The sequence below is a fragment of the Equus caballus genome, chromosome 20 (genome assembly GCF_041296265.1).
Source record: "Equus caballus isolate H_3958 breed thoroughbred chromosome 20, TB-T2T, whole genome shotgun sequence".
Classification (NCBI taxonomy): Eukaryota; Metazoa; Chordata; class Mammalia; order Perissodactyla; family Equidae; genus Equus; species Equus caballus.
Window position 1 is genome coordinate 37209108 of NC_091703.1, and position 13572 is coordinate 37222679.

Below are 13572 nucleotides of genomic sequence, written 5' to 3' on the forward strand. Positions count from 1 at the left end.
ACCCACTCCCAATCAGCAGTGTAACCTTGTACTTGTTACTTAACCTTTCTAAACTTGTCTCCATCTTCCTTGCAGATAAAATATGCAAAGCACTTGACACATAGTAAGAGCTCAGTAAATTTAGCGATTATTAAAGGGGATCATGCATGTGCATTTAGTCTGAAAAGCATAAAATACTCCATAAATGGAAGCACTAAATCCTCTGTGAGTTCGAGGCTCTGAAAGCCCTAAGCCAGCTCCCCAGCAGCAGTGACAGCGCCCAGGTACAAGGGAGGTACAACGAGGCAGAGGACTGCAGAGAAAAAGCCTCCTGCCCTGAGCCTCGAATCCCCACCTTGGGGGGTTCCATGGAGCGCTGAACTGTACCCAAGGTCCCTAAGTTTCGTGACAAACGGCAAAAAGAGCAGGGAATGGGCAGACGCAACCACCCTCCCGCCCGCGTGGGGGCTCCAGCTCCCACTTCCGGGACCACTTCCACTCGGCAGGGGGTCGCCGCGCGCGAGCCGCAGTCAAGTCGATCCAATCGCGGCTAAGCAGTGCGCTCTCTACCGAAGTCACGAGGGGGCGCTCGTCCCACCCCGCGTCGGGCCCGGCCCTCGTTTGCGCACGCGCGCTGCCTTTCCTCCGGCGTCCCCGCCCCCCCACCAGTTACGCTCGGGAGGCGTGTTTGAGGCATTTTCTGACGTCGTGCGCGGCGGCCGGGAGCAGAGCGGAAGTTGAGCGCGACTCCTGCTAGCGGCGGGGTGCCGGAGGGAGGAAAAGTGGAGCCGGAAGTGTAAGTAACCGGCCTGCCGCCCGGGCTCGGGAGAGGCAGGCAGGGGACGGCGCCGGCCGGGCGGGGTGTGGCCTCGGGAGGCGGAGGGCGCTGCGATTGGCCCTCGGCTGTGGCGACGGCGACGATTGGCTCCTGCGTGCGGAGCGAGGCGAGCAGAGTGGCGGCCGTTGGAATTCAAAAGTGGCGGGTGTGGCGCGGGGCTGGAGGGCACAGGAGCCCGGAGCGCGCGTGCTGTGCGTCGCGAGCAGGCGGGAGAACGCGGGTCCCCGCAGCCCCAGCGCCCTGTCCTCCTCTACTGCGCTCCCTTGACGCGTGTGGCACGGAGCTGGACATGGAGCCGCAGGTGAGTAGGGGCCGGCGCGGGTCCCCTGCCCCCGGGAGCGGGGACGACGGCTGGCCGTCCAGATGCTGACAGTCCCCGGCTTCCGGCCAGCCTTGGTCCTGCTGGTCCGTGCCCCCCGCGCGGTGGGAAGGGGGGAGGCAGGGATAGTGGAGAAGGCAGGGAGCAGCCCCAGGAGGTCGGAGGGCATCTCTGCCTGCCAGCCCCCAGCTTCAGGGAGTCCCTGATGCCCTTCCTCGCGTTCGTGTCTCCAGGATTTCCCATTTGGCATTCTCAGGCTTGTCTGACACGTTCTCGTCTCTCCCTTCCAACCCGCGATTGCAGTGTGTGATTGAGACGGGGGAGTTCGGAGATGACTCCGCCTCTGGGGAAATGGTGTCTGAGCCAAATCCCGGCTGATGTCCTGTCGTCTCTTCTCTCCTTATTGCTGCCGCTTCACGATATAGGAAGGGGGGAGAGGGAATGGTAATCTCAATTGAAGGATCTCTCATTTTCTCTCCTTCCCCAGGTTTTGCAGAGATCTCTGCCCAGTGAGACTGGTTGACTTAGTTTCTTCTCTTATCGGTGCCCTGCTGCACCCCACAACCATCTGCAGCCTCCCCTCTCCATTGGATAGAGATGTGTGTGTGTGACAGTGAGAGTGTACTGACTTCGGGTGCCAGAAAGGGCTCCTGCCTGAATCCTCTGTTTACTAGTGTTTCACATTCAGATTTACTGAAAGTCAAGTTTCAACCTGAAGAGATATTCATTGTATCCTGACAGCCAAAGAGCACAGCAGTGTAATGTAATAGGGGAAAAGAGTAGAAGCCTTCTCATATTTATTCATCGAATATTTAGTAAGCACCTAGTATGTGCCAGGCACAGTTGTAAATACGGCAATGAAGAAGACAGAGATCCCTGCTATCATGGAGCTGCCATTCTATGGGGAGACAGACAATATGTAATAAATAAATTATATAACTCTATTAGAAGGTGGTAAGTCCTATGGAGAAAAGGAAAAATTCAAGTAGATTAAGAGGGAGGGAGGAGGGCAGGATAGAGTGTTAGATAGAGTGGTTTCAGTAAGCTCCCTTAAGGTGAGAGTCGAATAAAGACTTGAAGGAGGTGAGGGAGATAGGCAAGTGGCTACTGAGGGAAGAGCATTCCAGGCAGAGGGAATCTGCTAGAGAAGTCCCTAAAGAGATGTATAGCAAAGCTGGAACAGAGCGAGCAAGGGGGAAAGATGGAGGAAGGGAAGTCAGATAATGGAGAGTGAGGTTGTTGATCCCACTGCTTCTTGTAGGGACGGTTGCGAGGACTTTGACTTTGAGTGAGGTGGGGAATCATTGGATGGTTTTAAGCAAAGAGACAAGATCTGTCTTACATTTAAGAGGATCACTAGCTGCTGCATTGAGATTAGATTGTAGGGGGGCAAGGATAGATACAAGAACTGTTAGGAATGAGGTGGGGTTTCTCAACTTTCATGCTATTGACGTTTTATTGTGGCGGGCTGTCCTGTACTTTGTCCAATGTTTAGCAGCATTCTTGGTTTCTACCCACTGGATACCAGTAGCAACCCCCACCTAATCATGACAATCAAAATGTCACTAGACATTGTCAGATGTAAAATCGTCCCCAGTTGAGAACCAGTGGAATATGATAATCTAGATGAGAGAAGATGGTGACTTGGATCAGGGTAGTAGCAGTGCAAGTAGTAACATGTGGTCAGATTTGAAGATAGAGTCAGCCACACTTTGCTGACATTAGGTGCGGTATGTAAGAGGACCAGAGGACCTTGGGTGTTTTGGCTTGAGCAACCGAAAGATGGAGTTCTGTCAACTGAGATGGAGAAAGCTGCAAGAGGAGCGAGTTTGAAAGGGGGTTGGAAATCAGGAGGTCAATTTGGATGCATTAAGTCTGACATGTTTATTAGACTTCCACGTGGAGAGACGTTGAGAAGGCAGTTCCGTATACACTGAGGAGCTGGGTCTGGGCTGGAGATATAAATTTCGGAGTTGTCAGAATATGGATGGTTTTTAAAGCCATGGGAATGGACTGGAGTGTGGATAGAGAGTAGAAAGACCACCAGTAAAGTTTGGAGAGATGACGAGGATCTACCAGTGAGGTAGGAAAACCAAGAGAGGATGGTCTCTTGGAAGCTAAATGAAGAAAGTGTATTAAGGAAGTGGGAGCGATCAGTGCTGCTGATGAGTCAGGAAACATGAAGATGAAGAATTGACTTAACAACACAGGGTTACATGTGACCTTGAGAGCAGTTTTGGTGGGATGGTGGGAGAGAAAGCCTGATTGGGAAGGGTTTAGGAGAGAAATTGGACACAGTGAATACTATATAGACACACTTTGGAGGAGTTTTGCTGCAAAGGACAGCAAAGAAAAAGGGTAGTAGCTGGTAGAGAAAGCAGAGTCAAGAAACTCTTTTTAGGTTGGAAGAAATAATAGCACGTGTTGTGTACTGACTGGAATGATCCAGTAGAGAGTGAAAGTCGATTGTGCAGAGGAGGGAAGGAAGCATGCCCCAGCGCTGTTCCTGAGGAGGTGAGGGGGTGGGGTTTGATGCACGCCTGGAGGGGTTGCCTTAGAGCAGGGCCTCATCTCTGCTCTGGGAAGTGGGGATAGGCGGGGTTGGATGAATGTCTGGTTCTCTAGAAGGTTGAGTGCGGATGTGTATTGTGGAAAGTTGGAGTCGTTGTGTCTAGCTTTATAGATGGGAGAGGAATGCGTACGTACTCTTTGGAGTTGTCCTGAATGAACAAACTTTTGAACACATTTTCTGAACCCACACAAATTCTAGGGAGGTAGGTCTTTAGTGTGGTAGTGTAGAGAGAATGAAGAGCGTGGGTTAGAAAAAAAAAATCCAGTGTTGGACCTTGGAACACTTAAAGAAAAATTTGGTTTTCCTATCACATTTGATTAAACGAAATTAAAATAAGCATTCCTTGTGCACATTTCTGCAGGTGACAGGAAAAACATACCACCTTCTTTTTCTTTTTCATTTTTATTTGTATAGAAACCAATGGTTTGGATGTATTACAGTTTAAATATTAAGTATTATGTAAGTATTCCCCCACTCTGGTCCTCTTCATTCTGGCCTTCGGTGAGATGGATTTCTCCTTAGCCCTCAAACTCTTAGAACAGTCCCTTCAACTTGAGTTCCGTGAGAGGTAAGCTCTAATGCCCTAAGGCATCCTTTGTGTCAACAATTAACTGCTCTCTTAGGCACCTAGAATAGTAAGAGCTTATACATTCTCGGGAGAATTGAGAAAATGGATCATTTTCTGTAGAGCTTAATTCTCCTGTGGTACCCCAGTTTGGAGAGGCCGCCATCGAAAGTAAGCTCTGGGAAGGCAGGGGCTCTGTGCTCCTTACTGTCACCCCAGCACCTAGCACGTCTGGTACAGAGCAGTCTTTCAACAAATCTTAGTGCAAGGAGTCCTTGTCGAATGGAGGAATGAGGGAATGATGCAGTCTCTCTGCCCATGACACCCTTCATCTTCTACTTCCGTTCATTTTCACCTTAAGTTCATGTTTTCAGTACAGATCTAGTCATATTACTCTCCTGACTAAAAATCATCAGGGTCCCTCTTGCCCTTAGTCAATTGCAGACTCGTTGTCATGGGATAGTGAGCGCCACAATCTTTTCCCTTCTGCTTCTGTTCTCATCTCCCCACTTTCCATGCACATCCCTGTGTTCAGCTGAATAGAACAGTTTGTCATTCCTTACCTGCATCCCTCCTTACTTTCTTCCTGGAATGCTCTTCCTCAGCTCAAGCCAATCAAGCCAGCGCTTTTTCATCCTCAACCTTGGCATCAAAGTACCTTTTAGAAGTGTTCTCGGACACTCTCCCCATCTAAACTAGATGCCCACCCCCTCCTCTGGACTCCGTTTGTGATAGCACTCGCTAAAGTTTTAATCATCTCTTTAAATGCTTCTCTTCCTCACTGTCCCATGAGCATCCTGAGGGCAGGGACTACATCTGTTATTCCAGAACTCAGATCGTTTCCTGGCACACACAGGCACTTAGTAAATATTGAATGAATGCACTAAACTGAAGGCAGAGAGAGACTGGCCTAGGAGTTAAAAGTTGTCTGTAGTGAAAGTCAGAAGCTGATCTATCCATGGTGCTTTCCTGATGATGGCATAGGAGTAGGGTGACCAGTCGTCCCGGTTTGCATAGGAATGACTGGTTTTTGCACTGAAAGTCCTGTATCCCAAGAAACCCCCGAGTCCTGGGCAAACCAGAATGGTTGGTCACCCTGTGTGGGAGTAACTGTGGGGTGGGCGTAATCCCAAGACACTGAATTGGGCTGCTTAGAGGAGGGGATCTCTCTTTCTTTCCCACTGCCGCCACCTCATACCTGTACTTTGGTCGTCTCCAAACTGGTCAAGCTACTTCCTGGTTGTCCCCATGCAAGTCTGTCTGCTTACAACTCATTATTATTCTTTATAACAGGCTCTTTTGTGTATTTTTCACATGCCTGATCAGAAACTGTATCTGGCTCTCCAGGGAGCCAGTATGCCGGGCTAAAGCCTAAACTCTTCCCTAGTTTGGCATCAAAGACCTACGAGGCAGTGTGCTCTAATGGTTAAAACCATGGCCTCCAGAACCAGACTGTCTAGATTCTAACCCTGCTCTGCCTCTTACTCGCTGATGACCTTAGACAAGCTGTTTTACCTTTCAGTGCCTTCTTTCCCTCATCTGCAAAATGAGACTAATAATAGCACCTCCTTAGTGGGCTGCTGTGAGGATTGAGTAAGTCGATACAGACAAAGCATTTAAAACAGTTCCTAATCCATGTTACCTGCTCCTCCCACAGTCTCCCACAGTCTTCAGCCTTATCTATCTTCCACTCTCTCCCTTATTTATGATTCTCAGCTGTAGCTAAAAGGTCCTATTGGTTTCCCAGCCACACCATGTGCATGTTTGAGGTTTTGCCTTCTAAGGGGTGTCCATCTCTCTGCTTGTTTAGGTACTGCTCTTAAGGTTAGCTGAAGTCCAATGTCCAGCCAGCTTTTCCCTTAGAGATTGCTCCCACTTTTGCATTACGTCCCACTTTTCTTCACGCTTTTTGGCTGGCACATAATCTGTGAGCTCCAGTTTGTGGCACAAGAGGTACTCAGTTAAAGCTTGTTGGTGGTGATGTTGAGAATCAGGCCAGGAAGCCAAAAAAGGGAGTTCTTAGGACATGTGGGCTCTAGGGTGTTTTCTTAAGGGTCTCTCTTTTCCCAGCAGAGGTCACCCTTGTTGGAAGTGAAGGGGAACATAGAGGTGAAGAGACCCCTGGTCAAGGCCCCTTCCCGGCTGCCTCTCCCAGGAAGCAGATTTAAGAGGGGGCCTGACCAGATGGAGGATGCCTTGGAGCCTGAGAAGGTGAGCTGGGTTTGGAAGGCTGTACATGTACCTGAGTGTGTGTGTGAGAGAGTGTAAACCAATCAGGGAGAGTAACTGTGGACCCCATCCTTGTCTTTCCCCAGAAAAGGACACGAGGCCTGGGCACAGCACCCAAAATTGCCACATCCCGCCCCAGAGCACCAGCCCTCACCACAGTGCCACAGACACAAGGCCAGACCGCAGGTGGGCTCTAGGGGTGGCCAGAGGCCAAGGACACGGAAGTCCAGTGCTCTTGAGCTCAGTTATTTCTTTTATTTCAATTTTAGCTTATTTTGAATAGGTAATAAGTTTCACTTGTTTCCAAATTCCAACAGCATAAAGGTTGTTATACAGTGAGAAGTCTCCCTCCTACCCTGTCCCCTGCCACCAAGTTCCCTCCCCAGGGGCAGCTGTGTGTCCTTCTAGGGCTGTTCTGTGGGTACTCAAGCAAATGTGGACATGTTCCTCGACATTCTTTTATACAAATGGTAGCACACTTTATACCTGATTCTGCCCCCGTGCTCTTTTTTGCTTACCTTAGTCCAACTTGTTTCTTGGCATGTTGAGTAATTTCTGGTCCTCAGAAGGGTATCTTTAGGAGCTGGCCAGACTTAGGGGAAGAGGGAAGTTATCTTATTTCTGATCCTTAGAAAAAGCAACTCCTCTGCCCCTGGCCAGCCAGAGTACAGGACAACCTGAGAGTGATCGCTCTACCTTTTCCCCTCTCCCATCTCCTAACAGCACCAAAAGTTCCCAAGAAGACAGGACCCCGATGTTCCACAGCTATTGCCACAGGTAATAGCGCGTAAGAGCTGGGGCCGAGAAGGGATTTGGGGGCATATGTTAAGGGAGAATGATGGAGTTGGAAGGACACTGGTGCTGTAATTCCTTATGTCGATTCCCCAATCCCATAGTGTTGAAGAATCAGAAGCCAGGCCCTGCTGCTGTTCCTGCCCAGAAGCCTGGCAGTAGGTGACAAACATAATCATTGGGTGAGAGGCTGGGATAGGGAAGAGGAGGGGGTGAGTACCAGAAAAATCCAATTGGTCTCTTCCCTGTCTGGAGGGGAAGGAGATGTAGCATCAGGTGTGGAGGCCCTAAAGGCTAGGAGGGAGGAGAGACAGAGAGCCCAGACTTCCTGACCTTTATCGTTTCTGTGCCCATCTTAGCAGCAGCTGCTCCTCCCATGCTGGGGGGGAAGAAACCCAGCAAACGTCCGGCCTGGGACTTAAAGGGTCAGTTATGTGACCTAACCGCAGAGCTGAAATGCTACCGTGAGAGGACTCAGACGCTGGACCAGGAGAACCAACAGCTGCGGGACCAGCTCAGGGAGGCCCAGCAGCAGGCCACAGTCCTGGGGGCAGAGCGCAGGACACTGGAAGGGGAGTTGGCCAGGGTACAGGCCCAGGCTGAGCAGGGCCAACAGGAGCTGGGGAACCTGAGTGCCCGTGTCCTGGAGCTGGAAGAGCGGCTGGGCACGCAGGAGAGCTTGGTACAAGAGCTCCAGAAAGAGCAGTTGGGATTGCAGGAGGAGCGGAGGGGACTGGCTACCCGGCTGGAGGAGCAGGAGGTAAAGGCCAGCTTCTCCCCAGATGCTGACCCTCCTTTCCAGGTTACCCTGAAGTCGCTTTGGGCTTAGAATCCCTGACCACCTCTCTTCCACAGTACCCTTCTGTCCTCTACCCTTCTCCAGCCCAGCCCGCTCCTGACTCTCTCTTGCTTTCTGCCCCACTTCTCCCTCTCCTTGACTCTGTTTTCAGAGCTCCCCCTGGATCTGTGTCTGCCCTTCTCCTCTCTGCCCTTCTTTCTTTCTCGAATAAAAATCCCCATGCATTCTCTCTCCCTCTTCTCACATCCGTTTGACTCCTTGGTGTGCACCAACTAGATTGAATTACTTACAGTCTCTCAAATGGCTCAGTTCTCTCTGCAGAGCATTTTGCATATGTGCTTCCTTCTTTGTGGAGCGTTCCTTCTGTACTCCGTCCTCCCTTGCTTTACGCCTAGAATTATGGGTGTCAGCCTAGATATCATCTTCCTTCTGCCCCTTCTGGATATTCCCATAGCACTCTCTATTCTAGCACCATGATTCCTATTTTCTTATCTCTTTCTTTACCAGGCTGTAAAGTCCCTGGGGGCAGGGACTGCCCCAACTCCTGCCCCCACGCTATCATGACTTATTCTTCTTGGTTGCATCTCACCCTTTGTGTGTCTTCTGTTCTGGGCAGAGGAGGCTGCAGACATCAGAAGCAGCTCTGTCAGGCAGTCAAGCGGAGGTGGCATCTCTACGTCAGGAAACTGTGGCCCAGGCAGCCTTACTGGCTGAGCGAGGAGAACGTCTCCATGGGCTAGAGATGGAGCGTCGACGACTACACAACCAGCTCCAGGAACTCAAAGGCAACATCCGAGTATTCTGCCGGGTCCGCCCTGTCCTTCCAGGGGAGCCTACCCCATCCCCTGGCTTCCTCCTGTTTCCCTCCGGCCCTGGTGGGCCCTCTGACCTTCCAACCCGTCTCAGCCTCTCCCGGTCTGATGAGCGGCGTGGGACCCTGAGTGGGGCACCAGCCCCCCCTACCCGCCATGACTTCTCCTTTGACCGGGTGTTCCCACCAGGGAGTGGACAAGACGAAGTGTTTGAGGAGATTGCCATGCTTGTCCAGTCAGCCTTGGATGGCTACCCAGTATGCATCTTTGCCTACGGCCAGACAGGCAGCGGCAAGACTTTCACAATGGAGGGTGGGCCTGGGGGAGACCCCCAGGTGGAGGGGCTGATCCCTCGGGCCCTGCGGCACCTCTTCTCCATCGCTCAGGAGCTGGGTGGCCAGGGCTGGACCTACAGCTTTGTGGCAAGCTACGTAGAGATCTACAATGAGACTGTCCGAGACCTGCTGGCCACCGGGACACGGAAGGGCCAGGGGGGTGAGTGCGAGATTCGCCGGGCAGGGCCAGGGAGCGAGGAGCTTACTGTCACCAATGCCCGATATGTTCCTGTCTCCTGTGAGAAAGAGGTAAGCACTGATGGGCATTGGGATTGGAAAATGGGGGAAGTGGGCAGGGTGACACAAGATGGAGTTGGATGGAGAAGGGAACATGAGAAAGTTGAAGGATGAAGGAAGGGTGAGGTGTGAGGATAGATTGCCACATTCTGTTTTGGCTGGTGGGCTGTAAGGTAGATCTTCCTTAATAGAACCAGGGAGTGGAGAGGAGCGTTGCATCTGCTGGAGGGGGCGTGGCGCTGGCCCTTTGCCCATTGCATCTCAGGTTTCATTTCCTACTACTCTCCTTGCCCAATTCACTCCAGCCATTCCGGCCTCCTGGCTGTTCCTCAGCCTGCCATCCACACTCTCGGCCGTCCCTGGCCATCCTGTCTAAAATTGCAACCCTCACCCGCTCTTTATTTTTCTGTTTTATTTTACTCCTTAGTACTCTGAGACATACTGTGCATTTTACTAATTTATTTTATCTCTTCACTGGCTAGAAAGAAAGATCCAAGCGGGCAGGTGCTGACTCTTGTTCATTGCCGTACTTGACATTGCTGTGTACTGACTTCTTGCCTTCCTTTGCCCCTTGCTGCTCCCCATCCCCAGGTGGAGGCCCTGCTCCATCTGGCCCGCCAGAACCGGGCTGTAGCCCGCACAGCCCAGAACGAGCGGTCATCACGCAGTCACAGTGTGTTCCAGCTGCAGATCTCTGGGGAGCATGCTGCACGAGGCCTGCAGTGCGGGGCCCCCCTCAGTCTTGTGGACCTGGCCGGGAGCGAGCGGCTAGACCCTGGCTTAGCCCTTGGCCCTGGCGAGCGGGAACGCCTTCGGGAAACACAGGCCATTAATAGCAGCCTGTCCACCCTGGGGCTGGTCATCATGGCCTTGAGCAACAAGGTGGGAATGGGGTGGGGGCAGGTGGGACCTGGGGATAGGTTGAGGCTGGCCATGCTGAACTCTGTCCTATCCTAATCATCTGTCCCCGTCAATTCTCTAGGAGTCCCACGTGCCTTACCGGAACAGCAAGCTCACCTACCTGCTGCAGAACTCTCTGGGCGGCAGCGCTAAGATGTGAGCGATGGGGCAGGTGGAAGGCGTCAGGTGGAAACTGTGATGTCGGGGTCAGGGTGGGAAACAGAAAACAGTGGAGACCTGGTCCAGGCTCCACCCAGCCACTGATGCTGGAGTTTGGCCCCCTTTCCTCTCTCCACAGGCTCATGTTTGTGAACATTTCCCCGCTAGAAGAGAATGTCTCCGAGTCCCTCAACTCCCTTCGCTTTGCCTCCAAGGTGCGGTTACCTCCAAGCCCGGGCCGTGTCAGGACCCCTGGGTGCCTGTGGGCTTCTCCATCCCAACCCCTTCTGTCCTTTAGGCTAGGGAGCACATTCATCTAGAAAGGATTTATATTTGCCAGGCATCTGGGGCATTACTCACTTGGATCCATTTTTTACCTATTGGCTTTGGGGGTTTTTAATTAAGTTTTTAAAAATAGGTAGTTAAAAGGTCAAAACTAATAGAAAGCTAAACACAACAAATGAAGTTTTACCATCACCCCTATCCACCCCATCCTCCCTTCCTGTCCTAGGAGATGTAGTCATTTCTATCATTTATCATTTTACTTATCCTTCCAGTGTTTCTTTTTGCAAATACAAGCAATATGCACGTGCTCATTCCTCTCCTCATATAAAAGACATCTCTCATCCTCTGTCTCTCATACATATGTGGTTTTGATTCACAAGACAGCCCCAGGCTTACTCCTCAACAGCACACAGACATCATCCCATTATTTTTACTTCTGCCTAGGACTCCACTGTGTGGTTGCACCAAAGTTTATCTACAGTTCCCTCTCCTGGACACTGGGATTGTTTCCACCATTTTTCTATTACAGACAAGGCCACATTGGCTAATCTTGTACACATGTCATTTTGTATTTCTTTAGTCGCATCTAACTAGGGAGAGATTCCTTGAAATGGGATTGCTGATCAAAGGAGACTTAGAGGTTTTTCAGACCATTCCAAACAGTGTGAATTCAGCCTTCAAACCACACGAGGGTTAGCCGTGGCCATCGCCATGAATTTTCTAGGAGACTTATGCTCCCTCCACTAGAGTTAAGTCAGAAAGTTCTTTAGTGTCTGCCTCCGGAGGGTGATTTTTTCCTCTGGTTACCCATCTTCCTGAGGGGATAGCCCTGCGATAGCCCTGGCTTTGTCCAGGTCTCTGCCGGTGAGCCCTGCTGCTCCTGGGCTTCAGCCCCGGTGGCTGCCGTGGAAACAGCCACCTCCGCACCCTGCCCTCGGCTTCTACTTTGAGCAGGATTTCTCTTGCTGTCTTGCAAGTTCAGTTAAAGTTATATCAACATCATTAACACCCAACAACTTGAACTCTTTCATATCCTCTAATACCCGGTTTACGTTCAATTTCACTTGATTGTCTTAGAAATGTCTTTTATATGTTAGGTTTGTTCCAATTAGGATTTAAGCAAGGGCCGCCCATTTCATTTGGTTGAAATTGTCTCTACGAGAAACTTAAATGTATAAAAACCCCACCCCTTTTATGGCATTTATTTGTTGAAGAAATAGGGTCATTTACCCTATAAAATATACCACCTTCTGGATTTCAGTTGGTTGCTTCCTCTATTATCCCTAATTTTTATTATCTGGTAGTTAGATTTGGGGGCTTGATTAGAGCTGAGTCAGGTTCAAATTTTTTGGCAAGAAAACTTAGATGGTGCAATGCACTTTCTATTGCATCATATCAGGAGGCACCTAAGAGCTGGTTGTTCTAGTTTTAATGATATAAAAATTGATCATTGGATTTGGGTGTTGTCAGTCTGATCTGTCCATTTTAAAACTCCCTGTTGACTTTTTCACCTAGTGATTTTATCAAACAATGATCATACCTAGATCTGTTATTTTACCAGGGAGTTTTAAAATGGTGATTTTCAAATTGTTCTACATTTATTAGTCATGATTTTTTTTGTAAAGAACTTCCCCTTGCCATCTATTTGGTTATTCTGAAATTCAGTCCCTATAGGAAAGGCAGGAGAAATGCTGGATTCTTTATCAATTTTCAGTATTATAAGTTTATATCCTGGCAACTTCCAAAAAGGTAACCAGTGAATTTTTATCTGGGGGGATCATTTTACAGATGCCTGTGTATTTGATAGATATCCTTTGCAGTAGTTGTTCTTTCTGACGCTCAAATTGTCACATCTTTGGCCAGTGGGAGCGCCTTCAAGTTGGCTCCTGTGTCCTTTAGAGAGGTCCCCAGTAATCTTTATTCTAGATTCTTCTTGTACATTTCCTGCCTTGGACTTGGAACCATTCATTTTCCAAAGAGCCTTCTTTCCTCCTCTCTGCTTCTGCGGGGCTTCCATCCCTTCTCAGGCCTTTTCACCTCTTCCAGACCCTGTATGCCTAGTGGGCACAGGAGAACTCACCATAGCTGAGGCCAGCCTGAACCTCCTTCCAGAGCCCTTATTTCAGTATTCTCTGAGGGCAGCCCTAATCGTGGGGGTTGGGAGGAGATCTTGGGAAAACTATTCTGTTGGTTACTCTAAAAACTTTTTTATTCTGTCTAAATCTCCTGCCCACAGGTGAACCAGTGTGTGATTGGCACTGCCCAGGCCAACAGGAAATGAAGACAGATCCAGATCCTCTGTGCAGGGGGGAGGGGGGCGGCTGAGGGATGCTTTATTGGGAGGGGTTGCTGTGTTACCTGGGCTTATCAAATGAAGTTTTTTGTTGTTTTTTAAAAAATAAAGATTGTATTAGCTGTTGCCCAAGAAGGGAGATATTTTTCATATCTGTAAAGATGGGGACTGTGAGTCTGTCCGGGTCGGCCAAGCATTTGTGTGTTTCGCAGGGCGAGGGCTTTGGCTTGTCTCCCGGACGGGCCGTCCCCTGGCGCCTGGGTGGCCTTCAGCTCCCCTACCCTCCCCGTCGTCCGTATCCAGGAGGTGTGCGCACTAGCCATCCACAGCCCTCCAGTCACTGGTTGTGCGTCCCCCTTGCCCCGGCCACCCCCGCCCCGGGCAGGCACGCTGCTTCGGCGAGGGTGGGAAGCGGGGCACCCAGGCCCAGGGGCGGGGCCCGCGCGCGCGCCGTCCCA

General features: G+C 50.5%; 1 protein-coding gene across 20 annotated transcripts; it reads left to right on the forward strand.

Moving 5' to 3' along the window:
• Positions 1-505: 505 nt before the first annotated feature.
• KIFC1 (kinesin family member C1) lies at positions 506-13246 on the forward strand. 20 transcript variants are annotated; one of them, XM_005603812.4, is made up of 11 exons: positions 506-775; positions 6347-6484; positions 6589-6688; positions 7226-7279; positions 7399-7452; positions 7654-8054; positions 8710-9489; positions 10069-10359; positions 10460-10533; positions 10676-10751; positions 13058-13246. In XM_005603812.4, the coding sequence occupies exons 2-11, from the start codon at positions 6458-6460 to the stop codon at positions 13100-13102; spliced, it is 1902 nt and encodes a 633-aa protein (XP_005603869.3). In that variant the 5' UTR covers positions 506-775; positions 6347-6457; the 3' UTR covers positions 13103-13246. The 20 variants fall into 20 exon arrangements, with proteins under 20 accessions (XP_005603869.3, XP_070100535.1, XP_070100542.1 ...); XM_070244434.1 differs by having other exon boundaries at positions 609-775; positions 7657-8054; XM_070244439.1 differs by having other exon boundaries at positions 701-775; positions 7399-7476.
• The last annotated feature ends 326 nt before the right edge of the window (positions 13247-13572 follow it).

Bases quoted from the DNA above. Each gene is read 5' to 3' on its own strand.
- KIFC1 (XM_005603813.4), top strand. The intron at 6,689-7,225 runs GTGGGCTCTAGG...ATCTCCTAACAG, and splicing joins GACACAAGGCCAGACCGCAG to CACCAAAAGTTCCCAAGAAG. The intron at 7,280-7,398 runs GTAATAGCGCGT...CCAATCCCATAG, and splicing joins TTCCACAGCTATTGCCACAG to TGTTGAAGAATCAGAAGCCA.